Raw genomic sequence first — 20,669 nt, forward strand, 5'->3', positions numbered from 1 at the left:
TGGAAGACCAGGCTGCTGGGGCAAAAGGGTCTCCTGGAGGAGTGGTCTCTTGCCCTTCGCACCCATTTTGTGGGGTGCAAGATGCTTGAATCCCGGGTAACCCATTCATTATTGATCCCAGTGCTGTGGCCACTTATTCCAAAACTAATGCATGCCTCTCATTGATATATCTCAGAACCATCTTGGTTAGCAGTTTGACTGGCAGAAGTAAAAGCTGTGGACTTTGGGGCAATTCTCAGTTTAATTATAGCAGTGCTACTGTTGTTTCTGATTAGCTCTTCTGGTCTTCTTCCAGTTGAGGGCTTCCCCCGGGTATTTTACTATGGGCCCTGTGGAAAGCAGCACAACGCCATGGTACTTGAGCTCCTTGGCCCAAGTTTGGAGGACTTGTTTGACCTCTGTGATAGAACATTCACTCTGAAGACTGTCTTAATGATAGCCATCCAGCTGGTGAGTAAAAGTCTTTGGGTCATTTTATTTTATTATTATTATTATCTATTTATCTACCGCCCCATACAAAGAAGTCCCTGTGCGGTTCACTCTGTTTGAACTGTGTACAATATCCAAGCTTTTGTTTGCTTTCCGGAAACATTTTAAAAATACACTGGCAGTATCCAGACTAGTCAGTTACGACTAAGCACCACTGAAATCATGACAACTTAGCCATGACTGACTGTAGCCCCATTTAACTTCAATGGGATTTATTCATGATAAACTTAGCTCACTGTCTTCCAATATCAAATTGTTCTAGCAATTGTTCTTCAGCCCCATTCTAGCACTCAGTATACACCTGTGACTATATACTCTTACTACAAGTATTTATAAACTGCATTTCAACAAAAGTCCTCAAAGTGGCTTACAAAGAAAAATAACGATGGTTCCCTGTTCCAAAAGGACACACAATCTAAAAAGAAGCAAAGCAGACACCAGCACCAACCGCTGGAGGGATGCTGTAGATAGCTGCTCTCCTGCTGGTGGCTAAATATAACAGAATTGCCACTTTAAAAGCTGCCTCTTTGCTCAGTTAGCAGGGGTGGAATGGACACACTTGCACGTGCATTTGACACAGCAGGATTTGACCACAAAACAATCCTGTATGTATTGGTTTATTTCGTCCCAAGACCAGCATAAAAACAATCCTAGCTGTATCCTGGTCCACTTGAGCTTTTCAGTACCTGTTCATTCTGTATAGTCTGTAAAAAGATGAGAGGATGTTCTGTGTGCATATGGTTGTTGTATGCCTATGCATATGACCTATCCAAGAAAGTGATAGGATAGATCAGTGTGGAGATTCCTGGTTCTGGAAGTACCTCTGCACTCACTCTCTGTTGTATTTTTTCCGAAAAACAGCATTGCTTCTGTTATCGTTAAAAGTGTGGAGCTTAAAATGGTAATGCAGCAGATGTGGGTTACCAGGTCTTGTTGCTTGGGTAATAGAGAAGCACATCTCCTCACCACTTTGCAAATGTTGGCTCCCAAAATGGAGTTTGGACACTTCAAATGGCAGACAGGCTAGGTACATCACAACAGGATCATTTTGAATGCGTGGTGGTTTGTGGATAGGTTGCCCTAGATGACTTTCAGCCCCATTATAAGAAAAGGCAGAACGTGGATTAGAGTTGTGGCTTTCAAACTTGCCCCTCAGTAATGATGGGCAAGGTTTCTTTAAAGATGGCTTGGCTACCACTTGCTGCCCTTCTTCCTCTGCAAAGAAGTGTTGAATGTGTTCTAGGTTGCACTTTCAATTCACAAGTGGCAGTAGTGAGGTCAGTGCCAGAGCCCTGCATGAACAATCTCTTAACAGGGATCGGCAACCTTCATCAGTGATGTGCCAAGTCTTCAAGGGCACCACTTAAAGCAAAGTTGGTGCCTCCACCTCACTAGCCCCACCCCCTGTGTCATCCAGGTTGTAGTGCTGCTCTATGCCCCCAGTTGCTGGACCTGCCACCAGGCTGGAAACCCTGCGCTGATCACCACCTTTCTTCTTCCTGGCAGCATTCAGCATGGTTCTCCAGCCAGCATTAAGCAGCTGGCCTGCCTCTCTATCCTTCAGCAAACTTTTGGACTTTGTCTCCTGCATTTCAGGAGCAACCAAAGCACAGAAGTTAGTTGATGAAGGGGAAAGCGCATTTGTGAGTGAGGAAGGCCAGCTGCTACAATGCCCGATGCCTGCCTCTGCCTGGTGTGTTTTGGTTTGTTCTTTACACGTGTGGCCCTTTTGTTACATCTGCCTGGTGTGTAGCTGCTTTCTGTAGCAGGTGGTGGACATCCAGGATTGGTGGACGCAGTCTCTCTGACAATTGGTGGACATCCAAGATTGGTCGATGAATTCTCTCTGACCATGCCGGCTGGCTCTTTCTTGAACGTGCATGCCTGCCTCTGCCTGGTGTGTTTTGCATGCACGTTCAGGAGAGAGAGCCAGCCGGCACAACCAGAGAGACTGCTTCCACCGATCCTGAATTGTCTGCTGCCCGCTACAGCAAGTACACACACTAGGCAGTAGGCATCATAGCAGCTGGTCTTTCTAGCAATGTGAGTGCCGTTCAAAATAATTTTGTGTGTTGCTTTTGGTACCTGTGCCATAGGCTGCTGACCCCGACCCTAATTGAAAACATACGCCTCAACAGTTGTTTGAAGTTCCATGATAAATTCCAACGTAAGGGAACTTTTTTTTGGTGTGTGACCTTGAAAACCACTGGATTAGAATATCTTTCAGAGCTCTTATTTTCTCAGTGCTTGTGGTAAATCTTTTTGGGGATGTTAGACTAAGGTATCTTAACATCTTGTGATGCTGTCAATGTACCCTTTGATTTAGAGGAGTATTAATCTATGAGTAGTTGACAAATGTTTTATAACTGAAGGCAATGGAAAAACCTCTTGTTTTTTCCTCTCGTAGATCACTCGAATGGAATTTGTGCACTCAAAGAATCTTATTTATCGGGATGTCAAGCCAGAGAACTTCCTTATTGGCCGGCAAGGAAATAAGAAAGAACATGTCATTCACATAATAGATTTTGGGTTGGCCAAGGAGTATATTGATCCTGAAACGCAAAAACACATTCCTTATAGGGAGCACAAAAGCCTAACTGGAACAGCAAGATACATGTCCATCAACACACATCTTGGCAAAGGTATGTTCAGTTTAAGTTAATACTAGTTAATTACTTGAAAATGCTTTGGTGGTTCTTGCACTTCAAAGCTTTTTCAAATATTCAAATAATTCATTTATTTTAACTGAAAGTCCATACTGCAGCTATCTTTGAAACTAGATGGAATCAAGCAGAACAGTAGCTTCAAGAGTTTCTTATGCACATGAAAATAGGCTGGAAAAAGGAGAGCTGTTTCAACTGTAAGGGCATGCCTTCATGTGCCTCTTTTCATTATGTTCCAGTGCAGTGTTCCCTCTAACAGGGATCCCAGATGTTGTTGACTATAACTCCCAGAATCCCCAGCTGCAGTGGCTTTTACTTGGGGATTCTGGGAGCTGTAGTCAACAACGTCTGGGAATCCCTGTTAGAGGGAACACTGGTCCAGTGGTGTATATCTCTTAGCTATTTGGATTGTTCAGTTGCCTTAAACTACTTCAGTTTTATTTGTATTGTGCTCTAGTTGAAGTCCGCACCTAATCTTGTCGTCCTGCTTTTATATTCTTAGCTTTTGCTAGGCAGCTACTCCTTGGGTTGTCTAAGTTGTGGCTTAATAAAATCAAGCAGAACATATTTAAAGCACTTCTAAAGTGCTGCTTATGTGGCTGCAATTGTAAACACCTCAGTACTTACACTTGTGCATTCCAAATGGTCTGTCTGAGCTTTTACTGTCCTACTTTCTGGGGAGCAGTGTATCTCTGAACTCCTGACCTTTTGAAGTTCCCCATTATTTTCCTTCTCTCTACGCTCCTCTCTACACTAGTAGAGAATACTGCCTTCTTTATTGAATATCTATGATGCTTTACGGCTAGGTTTTTTAATGTCACACTTATGTGCATGTGTTGATCTTGGAGAGCTTGGGTAAGTAGCCTAATCACATCTACTGTGTTTTTCACTGTTCATACTGCTGTGTTTTTTATTTAATTGATACCATCTGCCAGGTGAGAAGCCCCTATCCTCTTTGGACAATTTGTGTTAGCCAGACCGGGTGCTGTCTCCACGTGGCAGCTGTGGGCATGGCAAACAGTCCTCAGCCAAGACGTCAGTGAGCCAGAAGCTACTGTCGTAACCTGCCCCATTATATTTGCAAGACTTGAAGAAAAATGCATACAAAACTCTAGTAAAAATGTTAGGAGGTGTTTAGGATATAGTTGTTGCCCAGACTGATTTGCAAACAGCTTTAAGAGATTTTGCTTTTAAATAGTATTTACTTTATTATAAGAAATAATATTTATTATTAGCCGCATTTATATACTGTTCTATATAAAATCTCAGGACGGTTTACAATTCAAACCACCACCAAAACCTAAAAATCATATAAGCAGATTAAAATTACCATAAATAAAACCTTAAAACATCATAAACTAAAAGCCTGATACAACTGATGTGTTTTCAAAAGTTGTTTAAAAACAACCCTATTAATTGACTCTTAATAAGCTAAGGATTGCCTTAAAGGTAAAGTGTGTTGTCAAGTCAGTGTTGACTCCTGGCAACCACAGAGCCCTGTGGTTGTCTTTGGTAGAATACAGGAGGGGTTTACCATTGCCATCTCCCGTACAGTATGAGATGATGCCTTTCAGCATCTTCCTAGATCGCTGCTGCCCAATATAGGTCTTTCCCATAGTCTGGGAAACATATCAGCGGGGAACTCTGGCTTGCTATTCAAGTCATTTCCACGCTGCCTTACTGAAGTACAATACTTGTATCCTGGATTTAGAGCCATTTCATACTCGATATCTATGGAGATATGCACTAGTGTTTAAAGTAGTAAAGAACAAAAAAGTGTGAAGCAGAAATACACGTTTATCAACAGAATGAAGAACATAAGTACAGCCCTGCTGGATCAGCCCCATGGCCCATCTAGTCCAACAACCTGTTTCACACAGTGGCCCACCAGATGCCACTGGGAGCCTACAGGCAGGAGTTGATGGCATGCCCTCTCTCCAGCTGTTACTCCCCTACAACTGGTATTCAGAAACATCTTGCCTCTGAGGCTGGAGGTGGCCTATAGCCTTGCAACTAGTAGCCGTTGATAGACCTCTCCTCCATGAAGTTATCCAAACCCCTCTTAGAGCCATCCAGGTTGTTGGCTGTCACCACATCTTGTGGCAGAGAATTCCACAAGTTGATTATGCACTGTGTGAAAAAGTACTTCCATTTGTTGGTCCTAGATTTCGTGGCAATCAATTTCATGGGATGACCCCTGCTTCTAGTATTGTGTGAGAGGGAGAAAAATGTCTCTATCCACTTTCTCCACACCATGCATGATTTTATAGACCTCTGTCATGTCTCTCTGCAGTCTTCTTTTTTCTAAACTAAAAAGCCCCAAGTGTTGTAGCCTTGCCTCATAAGGAAGGTGCTCTAGGCCCCTGATTGTCTTGGTTGCCCTCTTCTGCATGTTTCCTAGTTCTGCAGTGTCCTTAGATGTGGTGACCACAATTGTATGCAGTACTCCAGGTGTGGCCACACCATAGTTTTGTATAAGGGCATTATAATATTAGCAGTTTTCTTTTCAGTCCCCTTCCTAATGATCCCTAGCATGGATTTGGCCTTTTTCACAGCTGCCACACATTGTGTAGACATTTTCAACAAGCTGTCTGCCACAACCCTAAGATCCCTCTCCTTGTTAGACTCTGACAGCTCAGATCCCATCAGTATATGCTTGAAGTTGGGGTTTTTTGTCTCAGTGTGCATCACTTTACACTTGCCAACATTGAACCACATTTGCCATTTTGTTGCTCACCCACCCAGTTTGGAGAGATCCTTTCGGAGCTACTTACAATCTATTTTGGATTTCACTACCCTAAATAGTTTGGTGTCATCTGCAAATTTGGCCACTTCACTACTTACCCCTACTTCTAGATCATTTATGAATGAATTAAAAAGCACCAGTCCGAGTACAGATCCTTGGGGGACCCCACTTCTTATTTCCCTCCATTGTGAAAAATCTGCATTTATCCCTACCCTCTATTTCCTGTCCTTCTACCGGTTAGCAATCCACACATGTACTTGTCCCCTTATCCCATGACTGCTAAGTTTCTTCAGGAGTCTTTGATGAGGAACTTTGTTGAAAGCTTTTTGGAAGTCCAGGTATACAATGTCAACTGGATCACCTTGATCCACACACTTGTTGACACTCTCAAAGAACTCCAAAAGGTTCTTTTGAAGCTACGCAAAGAATCTTTTTTTACTTTTCAAGGTTTTCTTTTTCCAGTAAGTATACAGAAAATATTATTTATTATTATCTATAATAATAAATAATTATATATAGTATACATAATAGATTATATTATAAATATAATAATATAAAATTATAGAATTTATATTATATTACATTATAAAATAATATTTAAAATATACTATTTTACATTTAAAATAGTCACTATATCTAAACTCTCATAACTAACCTAAATTATATTGAATTGATCATCTAGTATTCCATAAATTAAATTTAAGAGCTGTAAAGTGTGAGCATATTTTCTTTGTTTTTTGAGGATGGTAACACAAAGTAGATATAAGTCCTGTTTCAAAGAGAACATTTTGCATATGAAGGTTCTCACGGTGATATTAGCTTGTCTGTCGTCATGTAGAACTATTGTTTAAACATGATTTTATGCAACACTCACAACCCTTTAAATACAAAGTTTTGTAGACCTGGTTTTTAGTACAAACTAAGATCTGCTGTGTCATTCAAACCCGATAAATTCCAGCTTGTTCTAACCAGAGTTTACGAACAATCCAGTATATAAAATGAGGATTGAAGTGGAAAGTTATTTATTGAGTAAAGACAAGTTATCTCCAATTACCCATAGGAAGCAGCCTTCTGCCGAGTCAGACCATTGGCCCATCTAAGTCAGTATTGTCTACACTGACTGGCAGTGGTTTCTCCCAAGGTTTCAGGCAGGAATCCTTCCCAGCCCTCCTTGGAGATGCTGGGGACTGAATCTAGAACCTGCAGCATGCAAAGCAGATGCTCTGTCCCTGAGTTATGGCCTCGATTAATGGTCAATCAGGGCTCCTTGGTTCATGTCTCCTGTGTGCCCCATCATGTTTGTATATGTATTCCTGCTTCACATTCTACACTGGAGCTAGGAATATAATTGATAGACTTTTCTGTTAGAGTGGACAAAGCAGTGATATATGTTGTTTTTCAGAGCAAAGTCGGCGAGATGACTTGGAAGCCCTTGGCCATATGTTCATGTATTTCCTTCGAGGCAGTTTGCCATGGCAAGGCCTTAAGGTATATGCTGGAATGCATGTGTAGCCACTCGCACTTGCGGAGAGCTGTCCTCCTGTGTGAAATGTCTTTCCTTGCTGATAGTTAGCATTTATTCAAATGGCATGGGAGAAAATATGTGGCTTTGAACAACTGGTGGTGGTGACCCCAAGTTTTGTGATGTTCGCCACCTGTGAGGATCTGACACTTTGCTAACTTCATCACAGCCCGAAGTTGTAACCCAAACCTTGCTGCTTAATAGCTTAGCTGGCTTCTTTGCTTCAGCAACTGTTAGTTCAATGTAGTCCTTTTGAAACTTGCTGACTTTCAGGCATAGAAATTAATAGAAATTTGTTTAAGTGCATACTCTAGTAAGCAGTATGTTGCAAAATTATTTCAGACACCTTAAAAGCTGGGCTCTGTAGAAACCCAGATAAGGTTCTCCTACAGAAGCACAAGTAAACTTGATGTTCTTTGGACATGGGCAGAGGAACATCTCAAAAAAGGAAGTCTCCTCCTTGAGGATCAGGAAGTGGGAAGTTGAAGATGACTTGCCCCCCAGCTTGTTCTTGGCTAGGGCTAGTAAGCAGGTGTAGGCAGCACTTCTCAGTTCAGGTGCTGTGGACCTCACTTCTAAGGTTTTCCTCAGGATACATTCTAGGAAGTTGGCAAAAGTTCTCCAGTTCTGCTTCTCCCATAATGTACCAAAAGATTGGAAAGAATATGTTGAACTGCTCTTTGTGGGCCCATTTTTGCCAAAAAGATCTTGGTTCTCCAGTATCCTAGAACTGAGCTATCTCAACTAGCCTTTCTCAGTTACTTAAGTCCTCACTAGCCTTATGGCTTTGAGGTATATTTCTATAAATAGTGTACCATGTTGTGTGATGATCCTCTGTAGACTTGTGTGGAGAGAGAGAGAGATGTCATAAACTCTCCCCTGCAGGATGGTGTTTAATGAGGCCTTTAGACAAACACTGTTAGCAGTCAGTTTGCTGTCCCAGATTGAGTGTAGGAGTCCCTTCTATTGAGTAAGGTCATCTTGAACTTCCTGCCTGCAGGCTCTGAGGAAGGGGACTTCCTGCTTCTGGGATGTCCCTCTGCTCATGTCAAGAAAGGAGATTTTCCAGGTAAGATCCACCTCCCTTTATTTTTGTCAATTAGTAGATACGTTAGATGAATAGATGGTTAGCGCTTGATCCTAGACTTGTGACATCTGCCCTCAAATTCATAATATACCATTTTAAACAGTTTGCCAAAGTGTTTTTCCCTACTGGTGTTCCCTATTGGAACAGTATATATAAAATCTTAACTTTTCTCAAAATAATCATGACTATCTTGTCCTAGAACTATCAGATTTTTCTACACAGAGCAGAAGCTGCACAAACCACCTTTAGCAATGTGCCACAAAAACTGCAAGGGAGCAGGATGGGAGACCATCTAAAAGCTGTGTAAAGAGGCTTATGTGTCCCAGTCCTGTGACACTTTTGGAGTGATGAGTATTGGTTTACTCTCCTTTCTTTCTTGAGAGTTTGAAGGCAAAATTAATATTCACTAATAAAGTGCTTTAGAACATTGTCTCCATCTTGCAGATGGAAGACTGAGAGCAGATGTGTGATTGGTCTTAGGACATCCAGTAACACTTTAACTTTATTTAAAAATCTATTTCCATTATACAGGCTGATACACTAAAAGAGAGATACCAGAAGATTGGGGACACAAAGAGGAATACTCCGATTGATGTTCTCTGTGAGAACTTTCCAGGTACGTTTCAGACTGGGTGATGTGTTTATCCCTGCAAGGTGCTTCCTTGAAAATTATTATATTTTATTTATTTATTACATCTCTATACCACCCAAACCTACACCTCTGAGCTCATTTCCTGTTTTTTATAATTGTGGCATTTTTTCGATCCCATCTGTCAGTGTATGTATTGATGTATGCTAGACACCTAGTTAAATGGTTGCACAAATATAATTAGCTTTGCATTTCAGTGGTATTTTTAAAGTCCTAACTTTCTCCACTGTGTCCAAACAATTGCTTGCATCCACTTAGCTGCTGATACTTTTGTCATAGTGGCAAAGAAAAAAGCAAAAACAACTTCTTATTCAAGTGGCAAAGAAAAAAGCAAGAACAACTTCTTCTTATTCAAGAACAACTTCTGCTAGAACAGAACCAGTAAGAAGGTTCTGTCAAATTTCATAACACCCCTGCAAAATAATGTGCACCTTGCCTACAGCCACAAAAATATGAATTTATGTCCTCTTCCATGGGGTGGCAAACCTGAGGCTCTCCAGCTGTTCTTGGACTAAACTCTCCTCATCCTCAGCCACAAACTGAGACTGCAGATGGTGAGAGTTCCCAGGTGTTGTTGACTACGAGAATCCCCAGCTGTAATGGCTTTTTGCTTGGGGGTTATGGGAGTTGTAGTCGTCATCATCTGGGAATCCTTGTTAGAGGGAACACTGTTCTCTGATGCCTGGAGCCGAGGACATCTCTCATTGGGTTATCGTGTCCACGTGCTCCCAGGCAGGACTAATAAAAATTCGTTACTAGGCTTAAGAGCACCGAATGGATAACCCTGCCCAGTTCTTTTAGTCCTGCAGTCGCTCCTAGGCAGAGATCGTTCGTATTGCTCTTGCAAATCTTGTTTGTTCTTTGTGGTATTTCTCATTGTACTTGGACTTTTATTCTATTTCTTACTTAGTTTTTTACTTAGTTTTAAAACAGACAAATAACTTAAAAAACAACAACACTTTCTTTCCCGCTCTTTTTGCTATCCTCCTCAACTGTTGTTTCTCTGTTTCCCTGCACAATGGAGCGTCGCCAGGCTATTAGATGCATTTTAGTGCCCAGGGGAGGACAAACGGAGGGCTTCCCGTTTGCCTCTCGAGCGCTGGGCTCGCCCCCCGTATCGCCGCCATGAGCGGCAGCGCCATTAACGGCTGCATGGGAAGAGGAGGATTTGCTGAGGGACGCCATATCAGGTCCCTCAAGTGCTATGGGCATGGGCGCTGGATCGGGCCCATCCCTGCTCACCCGCACAACGCGAACTGTGGCAAGAGCAAGGGGAGATGCAAGCCTGGATGGTGCTGGCCAGACCTCGGTCTCGTTCCCGCCCATTCCAGAGCTCAGAGAGCTGAGCCGTACCGCTTCTGCCGCCGCGCCCTCTAGTGGCTCTGCAATGGCTCCTGCAAATGGCGGCTTGACAATTTCGGCGAGAATCCTGGGAGCCGCCGCTCTTCCAAGCCGCGTTTCTTCCACGGACCGTCAGGGAGCTGGCTCCACAGCAGAAAGACCGGTGAGATTCCTCCTTGTCGCAGCTAGCCAGGGACCTCCAGTAAATGACCCTCCAGTAAATGTCCCTCATCCTATTCAGAATGTACCTCCTCAGGCCATTAGTCTCCCTTTGATATGCCAACTACATGGCAGGACTGGATTAAAGAGACCTTTTCTGTGTCTCTTAGGGAGGTGGTTAAAAAGGGGAAGAAGTCCAAGAAAAGGTCCAGGGAACGTGTTTATACATCCTCTTCTGAGGAGTCCACTTCTCAGGCCCTCCGAAAAGCAACACACAAGAGAAGGCACACTAACGCTGAGAGGCGCAACCTGATTCCACCTCATGACGTGGTGGTTTTAGGCGGGGGGGTTCGCTCTTCGGAGGGGTCTGGTGGGGAGTCACCGGATATTACACCCAGTAACCCCCCACCTCCGGCTCCCCCAAGTGAGCCCATTCGCCCTGTCGGGCCAATATCCCCGACTCCTTCAAGAGCGGATGCGGTACTGTTAGATATTCCAGATCCGGGGGTACCTGTTGTTATACCAAATCCTGTGGCTCCAATTCCTAATCCTGTGGTTCCATCACTGATCTCTATTCCTAACCCGCGGCTGGAATTACCTTTAGACCCATTTGACAAAGAAGGGGGAGAATGGTCGGATGACCAGGACAATCCTGCATCCACAATATCTCAAAGATTACTTTCTCAAGTGGATTTGAATCCCCTCATGTCTAGGGCCATGAATGCATTAGACTTTCAAACACCTGTGGCCACTGAAGCGGTTCCACCTACTAAGGGCTCGCTGGTGTTTCCTAAACTGAAGAGTAAGGAGTAAGGAATATACTTCTCCCAGAACTCCTGGCATGTCTCCTCAGCCTAATGGTGGCCACGTTGGACGCAGTACTGTGGGCCAGATTTCATCTGCGACCGCTACAATGGTTCCTTCTAACATTCAAGGAACCCATTTCAAAGAAAGTCAACATAACCATCCTCGTTCCCCAGGACATACTAACGTCCATGTGGTGGTGGCGGCTCCTGGATTCCAACACTCAAAGACGCAAGAGGTTCCTCGACCCGGCCTGGATTCTGATCACGACCGATGCCAGCAAGACCGGCTGGGGGGCACATTGTCACCGCCGAACAGCCCAAGGCCGGTGGTCACAAGCCGAGAGTGTACACAGCATCAGTTGGTTGGAGCTGAGGGCCATCTGTCTTGCCTTGTTGGCATCCCAGGACCTGATCACCGGTTCCCACGTGTTGATAAGAACAGACAACACGACGGCGAAGGCCCACATAAACAGACAGGGGGGGACCAGGTCTCGATCTCTTCAGGCGGAAGCATCACTGATACTGGATTGGGCGGTGGTTCACCTGGCCTCACTCATAGCCCACCATGTACAAGGGGATCTCAACTCGATAGCGGACTGGCTGAGTCGAGAGCAGCTCCTACGTGGGGAATGGGCACTCAACAGGAGAGTCTTTCGGATGATCATGCGACGCTTCGGCACCCCGAGAGTCGACCTGTTTGCCTCAGCACTGAATGCACAGCTCACCAGGTTCTTCACTCGCTTCCCCTGCCCACAAGCAGAAGGGGCAGATGCCCTAGCAGCGAGATGGCCTCGGGAACTGCTGTATGCCTTCCCACCAACTCCGCACATTAACACACTCTTGGCCATCACTGCTACCTGAGAAATGTTGATCCAAGAATATACAAAGCTAGGAAACTCTCTTCAGAGGGAGCACAGCCCCATCCAACAAAGGCTATAACACCAGTTCCAAGATCAACCAGATTCCCAAACTGTTGTACTTCCATCTTGTCAGAATTAAGTTGATTCACCTTCATGCAATTCATCACAACTCAAACCACCTCTTCCAAAATGCCACTGCTTCCCCAGGAATAGATGAAAAGGAAGGGGGATACCAACGTGCGGCGGACCTGTGCAGCGGCGGACGCACGCCTGATTGCTATGTCTGGTATTTCCGGCAAAAAACGGGGGCAGGGGCTGCAGGGAAGAATGCTGCCTCCCCAAAAATCATTTCCAAAAAACAGTGCGCCAGCGGGGGGAAATCAGCAGGAGGGGTATGTGCAACCCCCCTGCCCTTAAAGAACCACCCCCCACTGGCGCCGGACCAAGCCACGTTCAAACTGGTTTGGAGGCCTCTGTCATGGCCTCCAGACCGGTTCGTGCACATTCCTAACCCAGGCTTATGAATATCGTACGGATCACTTCAAAGATCATCCCATGAAACTGATTACCAGGAAATTCAGGACCAACAAAAGGAAGTACTTTTTCACACAGCACATAATTAATTTATTGAATTTTCTGCCACAGGATGTGGTGATGGTCACCAGCTTGGATGGCCTTAAGAGGGGCTTGAACAAATTCATGGAGGACAGGTCTATCAATGGCTACTAGTCTTGATGGCTACAGGCTATATCCAGGTTCAGAGGCAGGATGCCTTTGAAAGCCAGTTGTAAGAGAGCAGTGGCAGTAGAAGGGGCATCATCTCCTGGTTGTGGGCTGTCCAGAGGTATCAGGTGTGCCACTGTGGGGAAAAGTGTGCTGGACTAGGTAGGCCTTGGACCTGATGCAGGCTGTTCTTATGCTCCTGTATCTTTAACCAAAAAAAAAAAAGTCATGTGATTACAGAATAATCTGAAGTGGGAGGATCAGTGGAGAACTGTCTGTATCCACCCAAGTCTTTAGTCAGGCTTGCAAGGGCAACAAAGTTGACAATAGACCTCATGACATCAACTGCATCTGGAGAAAGATGTATACTGTATCCAACTGGCTCCTCTGTTTTCAAATGTAGTTATTTTTACTGATTTCCATTTGTTCCTCCTGTACAAATGTGGGATAGAAGCGCATGTATTTGATACTAAACTGCTTTAATCGACCCTTAGCTGTTGTGGTAGTACACTGAAAAGCAGCCTCTCCATTTTATTTGTCTAGTAGTCACCTGTGGTGAAAGAATAGGAAAATACTAGTTTATTCTATAATCTGCTGTCCATTCTGGGGTTTTGCTATTTGGCGCCTTTTAGCCATGCTTTCAAGTGTTCTCAGGGGAACCACTTGGAAATTTTATGTGCTGGCATATCAACCAGTGACCATTTCATCTGCTTTTAGATGTTTATAATTTAGGGGATTTATCTGATCACTGGGTAACCTTGAAATGTATTCTGCTTCTACTTCTTTCTGGACAGATTGTCTGATGTTGCTTCTTCCTAATTCCCTTTAACAGAGGAGATGGCCGCTTATCTTCGTTATGTCAGACGATTAGACTTCTTTGAGAGACCAGACTATGATTACCTACGAACAATCTTCACAGAGTTATTTGAAAAGCGAGGATACACCTTTGATTATGCCTATGACTGGGTTGGCAGGCCAATTGTAAGTTGCAGGCACACAGCATGCTACTGTCAGTGACTTCCTTCTGTAGGCCCCCTTTAATGTCTGATGTTGCAAGTAATTGCTTCATGATAAATTGAAAATGTAAGGTTGTCTTTATTTTCATTGTGAGCTCTGCTTCCAAAGTAGATTAGATCCTCTGTATGCATGGCTCCCAATATGCTTGCTTTTTCTTAGTTCTTAAAATGTCTCTAACTTGCTATCCAAGGCTGTATGAAGGCGTAAGAGAATACAGGAGAACCTCAGTATTTGCGGAGGTTCTGTTCACTACTACCACAGATTTGGAAACTGCGAATACTGAGTAATTGGGGCAATGAAAATCCAGAGGTTAGGTTCCTGGAGGTCGGGAAAAGTAAAAAAGGGTAAAATGGCCCTTAAAGCACCGGAGGAAGTGGCCTACCATGCTCTGCGGGTTCCCAGCAGTCCAGCAATGCCCCCCAAGAGTAAAATTGGCCAAAAATCATGGGCTTTGGGGGAGAAATGAGTCATAAAATGGCTCCCGATCTCTCCTGAACGCAAAATGGCATCTGGAAATTACTTCCGAGATCACTTCTGGCCACCCCCAAACCATGGTTATGTGGATTTTGCCCTTTTTGCCTCCCACACTCCCACCATGCACATATACTGAGGTAGAGTGTCCATTACCTGACCGTGGATACGCGAATCTGTCAGTGCTGGGCCCATGATTAATGAGGTTCTTATGCATATGCAGCTTTTCTTGGGTCTCCGATAGCCAGTGACTATCAATTGTGTGTTCATTTCCTCCCATATTTGTATGACACAATTGTATTTCCTCCTTCCCTGTAGCAAATCCTGCCATAGGATTTGACAGCATTTATTTGGTTTCTGTCCCACCTTTCAATATAGAAGGATTCCCAAGGTGGCTTATACTTAAGCATTGGGTGTAACCAATTAGAGACTGGATCTGCTTGGTTTCCATGCTTAAAATGAGATGTTCTAGTAGCAAAATCAACATAGATTGTGCCTAACCTGGCTGTTCAGTAGTGTGTTTTCTTTTTCAGCCCACTCCAGTGGGGCCCATGCATGTAGAATCTGGACCATCAATAGCTCGAGAAGCCCATGTACACAGGGATCGATCATCATTGCAGCCTCCTCGACAACAGGTTGGTTATCCTTTTGTTTTAAAAATATTTTCTTGATACTCCATCCTAGCTCATGGGTTCAGGGCAGTTTACAGCAGTGCCCTCCACATCCCTCTCTGTCCCCAAAGGACAGAGTCCTATAGGGGTCACAATCTTAAGTATTACGTTTTGAGTGACTTGAACCAATGGAGGACAAACAGAAATAAAACGCTTCCCACTCGTATATTTTTGTTGCTGTTACTCTCCTTGCCCCCAAACGAAGTACACACAACACAAACCCTGTTCTTTTCTTTTTCATCTCCCTCTCCCAATCCTGAGACTACAAATGCACAATGAACAATATGTAAACCAAATAACAAAACAATTCTAGAACTCTCTCCCTTCCCACACTTTCACTTAAAAATAGTATCCTCTACAAAATTGAGGTGATAAAGTAGCCAGCAGGTGGAAATGGTGTTGGTAACAGTTTGCCTCACTAACTTCTGCTTCAGGTCGAGATTGCAGAAAATGAAATGTTTTTCCATTCCAGGCTTTATTTAAACTTGGCGTAACTTCCACTCCACAGTGGCTCTTGTGGGAGGGCATCATGCAGTTTCAGTGCTCCACAAAGTTGTACTACATAAGCGGAAGAGAAACCACCAAAATGCATGTTGCACAATAAGTTCCCCACTTGCATATATATATATGGGCTTGTTCAAGAAGTGGAACAGCTATTGCAACAAGTTGGTACTAGTATAAGAACTAGTCTTCAACGGAGGTGAATTTCTTCACCCAATGGCCATGCATTACATCCTTGCACTAGCACCACTCTTCCCTCTAAGGTGTGGGCACATGTGCACACTCACAAGTTTTTGTTTGTCTGCTCAGTTCATTTTAGATCCCGCTCAGGTTGAATCAAGAAGGCCCCATTCTGAATGCAGGTCCGCACACAATGCCTTGATACTGCCGCTGGGAACAAAACTCATTCCACACACAGATGAAAAAAATTAGAGACACTACTGGCTAGCACCATTGCATTTACTTTAGTGTAAGACTTGTCCAGATGTTACCCAATATTTAAGGCAGGGCTGCTCAACTTCGGCCCTCCTGCAGATGTTGGCCTATAACTGCCAGAATCCCTGCCTATTGGTCACTGTGACTGGGGATTATGGGAGTTGTCGTCCAAAAGCAGCTGGGGGGACCAAAGTGGAGCAGATCTGATTTAAGGCCTTTTTGGCATTCACAGCTTATGGCTTCCGTGCAAAGGTAGACTTGTCAAAATTAATACTAAATCATTTACATGTTTTTAAATGCTTTGGCTTTTTAACCCGATGAACTGATCACTGTCTTTAAAAATAAATCTTTGCTTTGCTCTGGTTCACCTTTCTTCTGCTTTCAAATGCCTTTGCAGACTATAGAACGCCGAGGAGACTGGGATATACCACCAGTGCGGCAGGCCAACGCCTTGTTCCTATCATCTCACTTGACTTCAGAGCGGCATGGGGGATCAGTGCAGGTATTATACTTCCCAGCTCAGCACAGCTTTTCTGTTGCAATGATGTACTTGTCCACTTTTCCTGTGAGCTGGTTCTAAGATATATCAAATGATTAAGCATGCATCTGTGGCCTGTTTCTTTCTAAAAGCAGAAATGGCTGCAGTGCCTTGTGTCAAGGCCAGCTTGCACTCGCTGCTTTCAGCATACCACTTCACACCAGATCTCTTCTGTCTTTGGGCATGCTGAAGAAGGTAAAGAGGAGGAGAGGACAAATTCTTGCCATTAGTGAATCTCGGCTGGAAGCAACAGGACAAACACTGTCAGACATACAGAATCCTTTGGTGGGAACTGGGAGCTTTTCATGTGCAATGAACTTTTTAAAAGGCCAGCTCATATTAGAGATGTAATATCAATTCTAGAAACTCTTGAGTTTATTTTATTTATTTGTTGCATCTTTAGACTGCTTTTCTGCCTTGACAAAGGCACCCAAAGCAGTTTACAATATTAAAAACAAAAACATTACATCGGATTTACAAAGTGTTATCTCCTCGGGCCATTGATGGTCTTCTTAAGAGGTGAGGACAAGAGCTCCCAGACCTGGGTGCCTCCTTTCTTGTCTTCCTCTCCGGGCACGCAAGTCTTTCAGTACTCCTGGGAAAGACGAGGCCAGTGTTGGGAGCTGTGGGGGAGGGGCTACCCCCAACAGTCATCACAGGCCCGAGCTGGTCTCTATGGGAGCCTGTGTTATGTTAGGCAGTCGTGCACTCCCCTGCCCACCCCAAACTTCCAGTCATCTCTTGTGCCACCCCAACACCAGCACTGGCATGCATATACCACCTTTGCATGACTTTATTTGCATGACTGTGGTAGAGTGAAGCCCTATAAGATGTGGCACTGGAATGTTTGCAAACTGTCAGGTGGAAACTTGAAGGAAGTAGAGAACCTAAATGCTATCGCATTTAAACTTGCCGCCGTTTAATTACAGAAACTCTCACTTCAGTACTGCATATGTGCCTCCCCCCGCCCCCAGCCTTGTTTACTAGGTGTTCTCCAACTTGGTTGCAGCTTATGTTGCAGCAACTGCAAGGCCTTCTCATGCGAAGTAATGCACCTTTGCACATAGTTTGTTGAATCAACAATTGTCTTCCCTTATTCTTGGAAGAGGAAGTTTGTAATTTGTAAGCGAAAATGTTGGATGTTCTGTGAAGACTCACACATGTGAGTTTTGGCAGGAATGGGCTGATTTCACTGAGGGACACACGCGCGCACACACACACACACACACACACTCTCTCTCTCTCTCTCTCTCTCTCTCTCTCTCCCTCCCCCTCCCCCTCTAACTGGAATCCCCATGGTCCTCCACTGCATGTTAAATTTACAGAGAGAGCATCCTTACTCAGGACCTCTTCAAAGTTAAGGTTGTAGTTCTCAAACTGTTGGGGGTGTCAAGTACTTCCAGGGGACAGGTTAATAGATTTCACGGCTGCCTGCCAGAAAACAAAGTGCCGTTATTTGTGGTTGCAGTTTGAGGATGATGAGAGAATAGATGGAAAGCAAGAAATCCAAAAGTGGGCAATAATGAACAGAGTTGAACCACCAGAAAGCCTTTGACTCTGAGCAAGGTGGAGGAGATGCCCACCTCTCTAACTCTTTTCTGTTTGTCAAAACACATGAACAATATTTAGACATACTGTGGACTACTTTTCATTTGAATGAAGGAGGAAAGCTGTGGAATGGGGAAGGAGAGGGATGTCTGGATTCATAAACCCCAGGCAGCTTGGCTCCTAGCCTTTGCTTATAGCCCACTGGGATTCTATTTGTGTACTTAAGAGCTTTGGACACACCAATTCCATAATGTTGCCACTGAGTCAAATACCCAGTTTTTTCTTATGAAAAATTCATGCAGTCATTGCTATTTTAAATCATGCATCTGTTCCCCATCTACTTTTCATGCAGTTACAATTGAGTACACTCATCTTAAAGGGGCCATGACTGCTAATGTTGATGGGGGCAGCAGGTCTCCCATCAGCATGAGTGTACCCTGGAATTGTTACCTCCAGAAAGATAGGACTCTTCATTGCACAGCACCCAATAGACAGATAAATGCACGGGGGAAGCTGTATCATGCAATAGATAAACTAAAACTCTGAGGTCCGTAAACGATTTTATTCATGATTTTTATTCATGAGCAGAATTTGAAAAGCAGGCATCTGTGTGTATACATTACGCATTTTGCACCTGTGCCATATAGGATGAATTTTTGCATGATGCTTCCAGTAACTTCAATACGTCATGGATCTCTCACAGTCACTTTGGGCCCAGTTTAGGGCTAACAGATAGTACTACTATGAATTTTTATATACTGCTTTTGAGCAATTAGTTCTCAAAGCAGTTTCCATAAGAAAAGAAATAAAATGGTTCCTTGTCCCAAAAGGGCTCACACTCTGAAAAGAAACATGAGATAGTGACCACCAGCAAACACTAGACAGATACTGTGCTGGGATTAGATAAGGACAGTTGCTCTCCCTCTGTTAAATATAAGAAAATTGCAACTTTTAAAAGTGCCTCTTTGCTCGGTTAGCAAGGGTTCTGTATGACATTCTGTATGAATGTTGGCCCCCAAACTCTTAAACTGGGAAGGGATGAAATTTGATCAGATACAGGAGGCCCCTGTTATCTGCGGGATCGCAGTTTCATGTATCTGCAGTTGAGTCTTAGAGACCCAGTTTCTTTATTCACAAGTTTTAAAGTGGGCAAAACTTGCCTATTCACGGTCCCTGAGTGGCTGGAAATAACTTCCGATGTCATTTCCAGCCGCCATTTTGCAGCACGGAGCCATTTTGTGGCTCTTTAAAAAATAAAAATAAAAATCCTGAAAATATTTGGAAAGCTGGAGGCCTGGAGAGCCAAAGTACTGTTCTTTATTCCTGCTTTTTTCGCCTTTTTAAAAAGGCTTAATGAACCTAACCCCTGGATTCCATAGGGTTAAGGTTTCTTTATTCACAGTTTCCATACTCGCTGTTTCAGGCGAGAATGGAACCCTTGCGAATAAAGAGGACCTCCTGTACATACGTTTAAATGTATCCTACTTTTTAACAAGTGTGGGAAGGCTAGAACAACTTCTAGGCCTGGGTGAATGGAGCTATACGCTACCTGTATCCACTGGGAAGGGGATTTTGTTTCTGAGCACATCTTTCCTGATCACTTGATGGTCTATATATAAAGTGTACCCTAATGAGGCTTGCCAAAACTGAGATAATGATCTGTGTTAATGTCATCTTGTTGTTTCTCCATCTTGGTCTTTTTCCCAGGTGGTAAGCTCAACAAATGGTGAGTTGAACATTGAAGAGCCAACAGAAGCACCCTCCAGTACACAAATTGCAGCGCGGGCTGAAGTGGAAGTAGTGGAGGAAGCTAAGTATGTTTGTACATGCAGGTTTTTCTCTGATCATCTCTTATGTGGCGCGCGTGTGTCTGTGTCTGTGTCTGTCTATGTCCATAACCTGCCCTCCAGTATTTTGGTTTTTTGCATGATAACCACTGTGATGCTGGTGGTGGTTCAGTTTCTCCCCCACTTGCAATGCCTAGGTAATGTTACTATTGGCCGGAGCATGTATTGCAAATTAGATAGAAATGTTTCAGAAGAATTTGCAAGTGGCATGCTATAGCAAACTTCTTCTGCAGAAGGGCTGTAGTTTTTGTTTTATTGCTGTATGTGCAGAACTAGTTCAGTTCTGGTCCAGGGACTTAGTCAATTAATGTGCAGCCAGAATCCCCATCCTCTTTCATTCTTTTGAGGCCATGTGCTGTTTGGCCTGTAAACTCATCCTTGCAAAGAAATCATTTTGAGTTGCAAATTGGACTATAATTTCTATAGCAAAAAAAGGTTATTTCTGTAAGTTTGTTTTGATTAGCTGGTATTGAGGAACAGAATTGGTGTCTTGACCATTTTTTCCATCTCTGCTATCGTCACATGAGCCATGATGTAGAGTGTTCTCCCAGTGATCAGCAGTAATCTCCACTTTTCTTTTTAAACAAGGAATGTCG

General features: G+C 43.8%; 1 protein-coding gene across 8 annotated transcripts in view; it reads left to right on the top strand.

The window, feature by feature from the left end:
* Positions 1-20,669, top strand: part of CSNK1G1 (casein kinase 1 gamma 1) — a 57,968-nt gene that overhangs the window by 21,266 nt on the left and 16,033 nt on the right. For 6 of the 8 annotated variants that reach the window (XM_053272126.1, XM_053272127.1, XM_053272129.1 and 3 more), the window contains exons 5-13: positions 296-450; positions 2,897-3,131; positions 7,301-7,386; positions 8,421-8,489; positions 9,039-9,123; positions 13,878-14,026; positions 15,067-15,168; positions 16,538-16,642; positions 19,934-20,040. In XM_053272126.1, the coding sequence (XP_053128101.1) occupies positions 296-450; positions 2,897-3,131; positions 7,301-7,386; positions 8,421-8,489; positions 9,039-9,123; positions 13,878-14,026; positions 15,067-15,168; positions 16,538-16,642; positions 19,934-20,040 (1,093 nt within the window). The remainder of the gene's footprint in view (positions 1-295; positions 451-2,896; positions 3,132-7,300; positions 7,387-8,420; positions 8,490-9,038; positions 9,124-13,877; positions 14,027-15,066; positions 15,169-16,537; positions 16,643-19,933; positions 20,041-20,669) is intronic. The other 2 variants (XM_053272131.1, XM_053272130.1) reach the window with 1 other exon arrangement.

Source organism: Hemicordylus capensis, chromosome 10 (assembly GCF_027244095.1).
Source record: "Hemicordylus capensis ecotype Gifberg chromosome 10, rHemCap1.1.pri, whole genome shotgun sequence".
NCBI lineage: Eukaryota > Metazoa > Chordata > Lepidosauria > Squamata > Cordylidae > Hemicordylus > Hemicordylus capensis.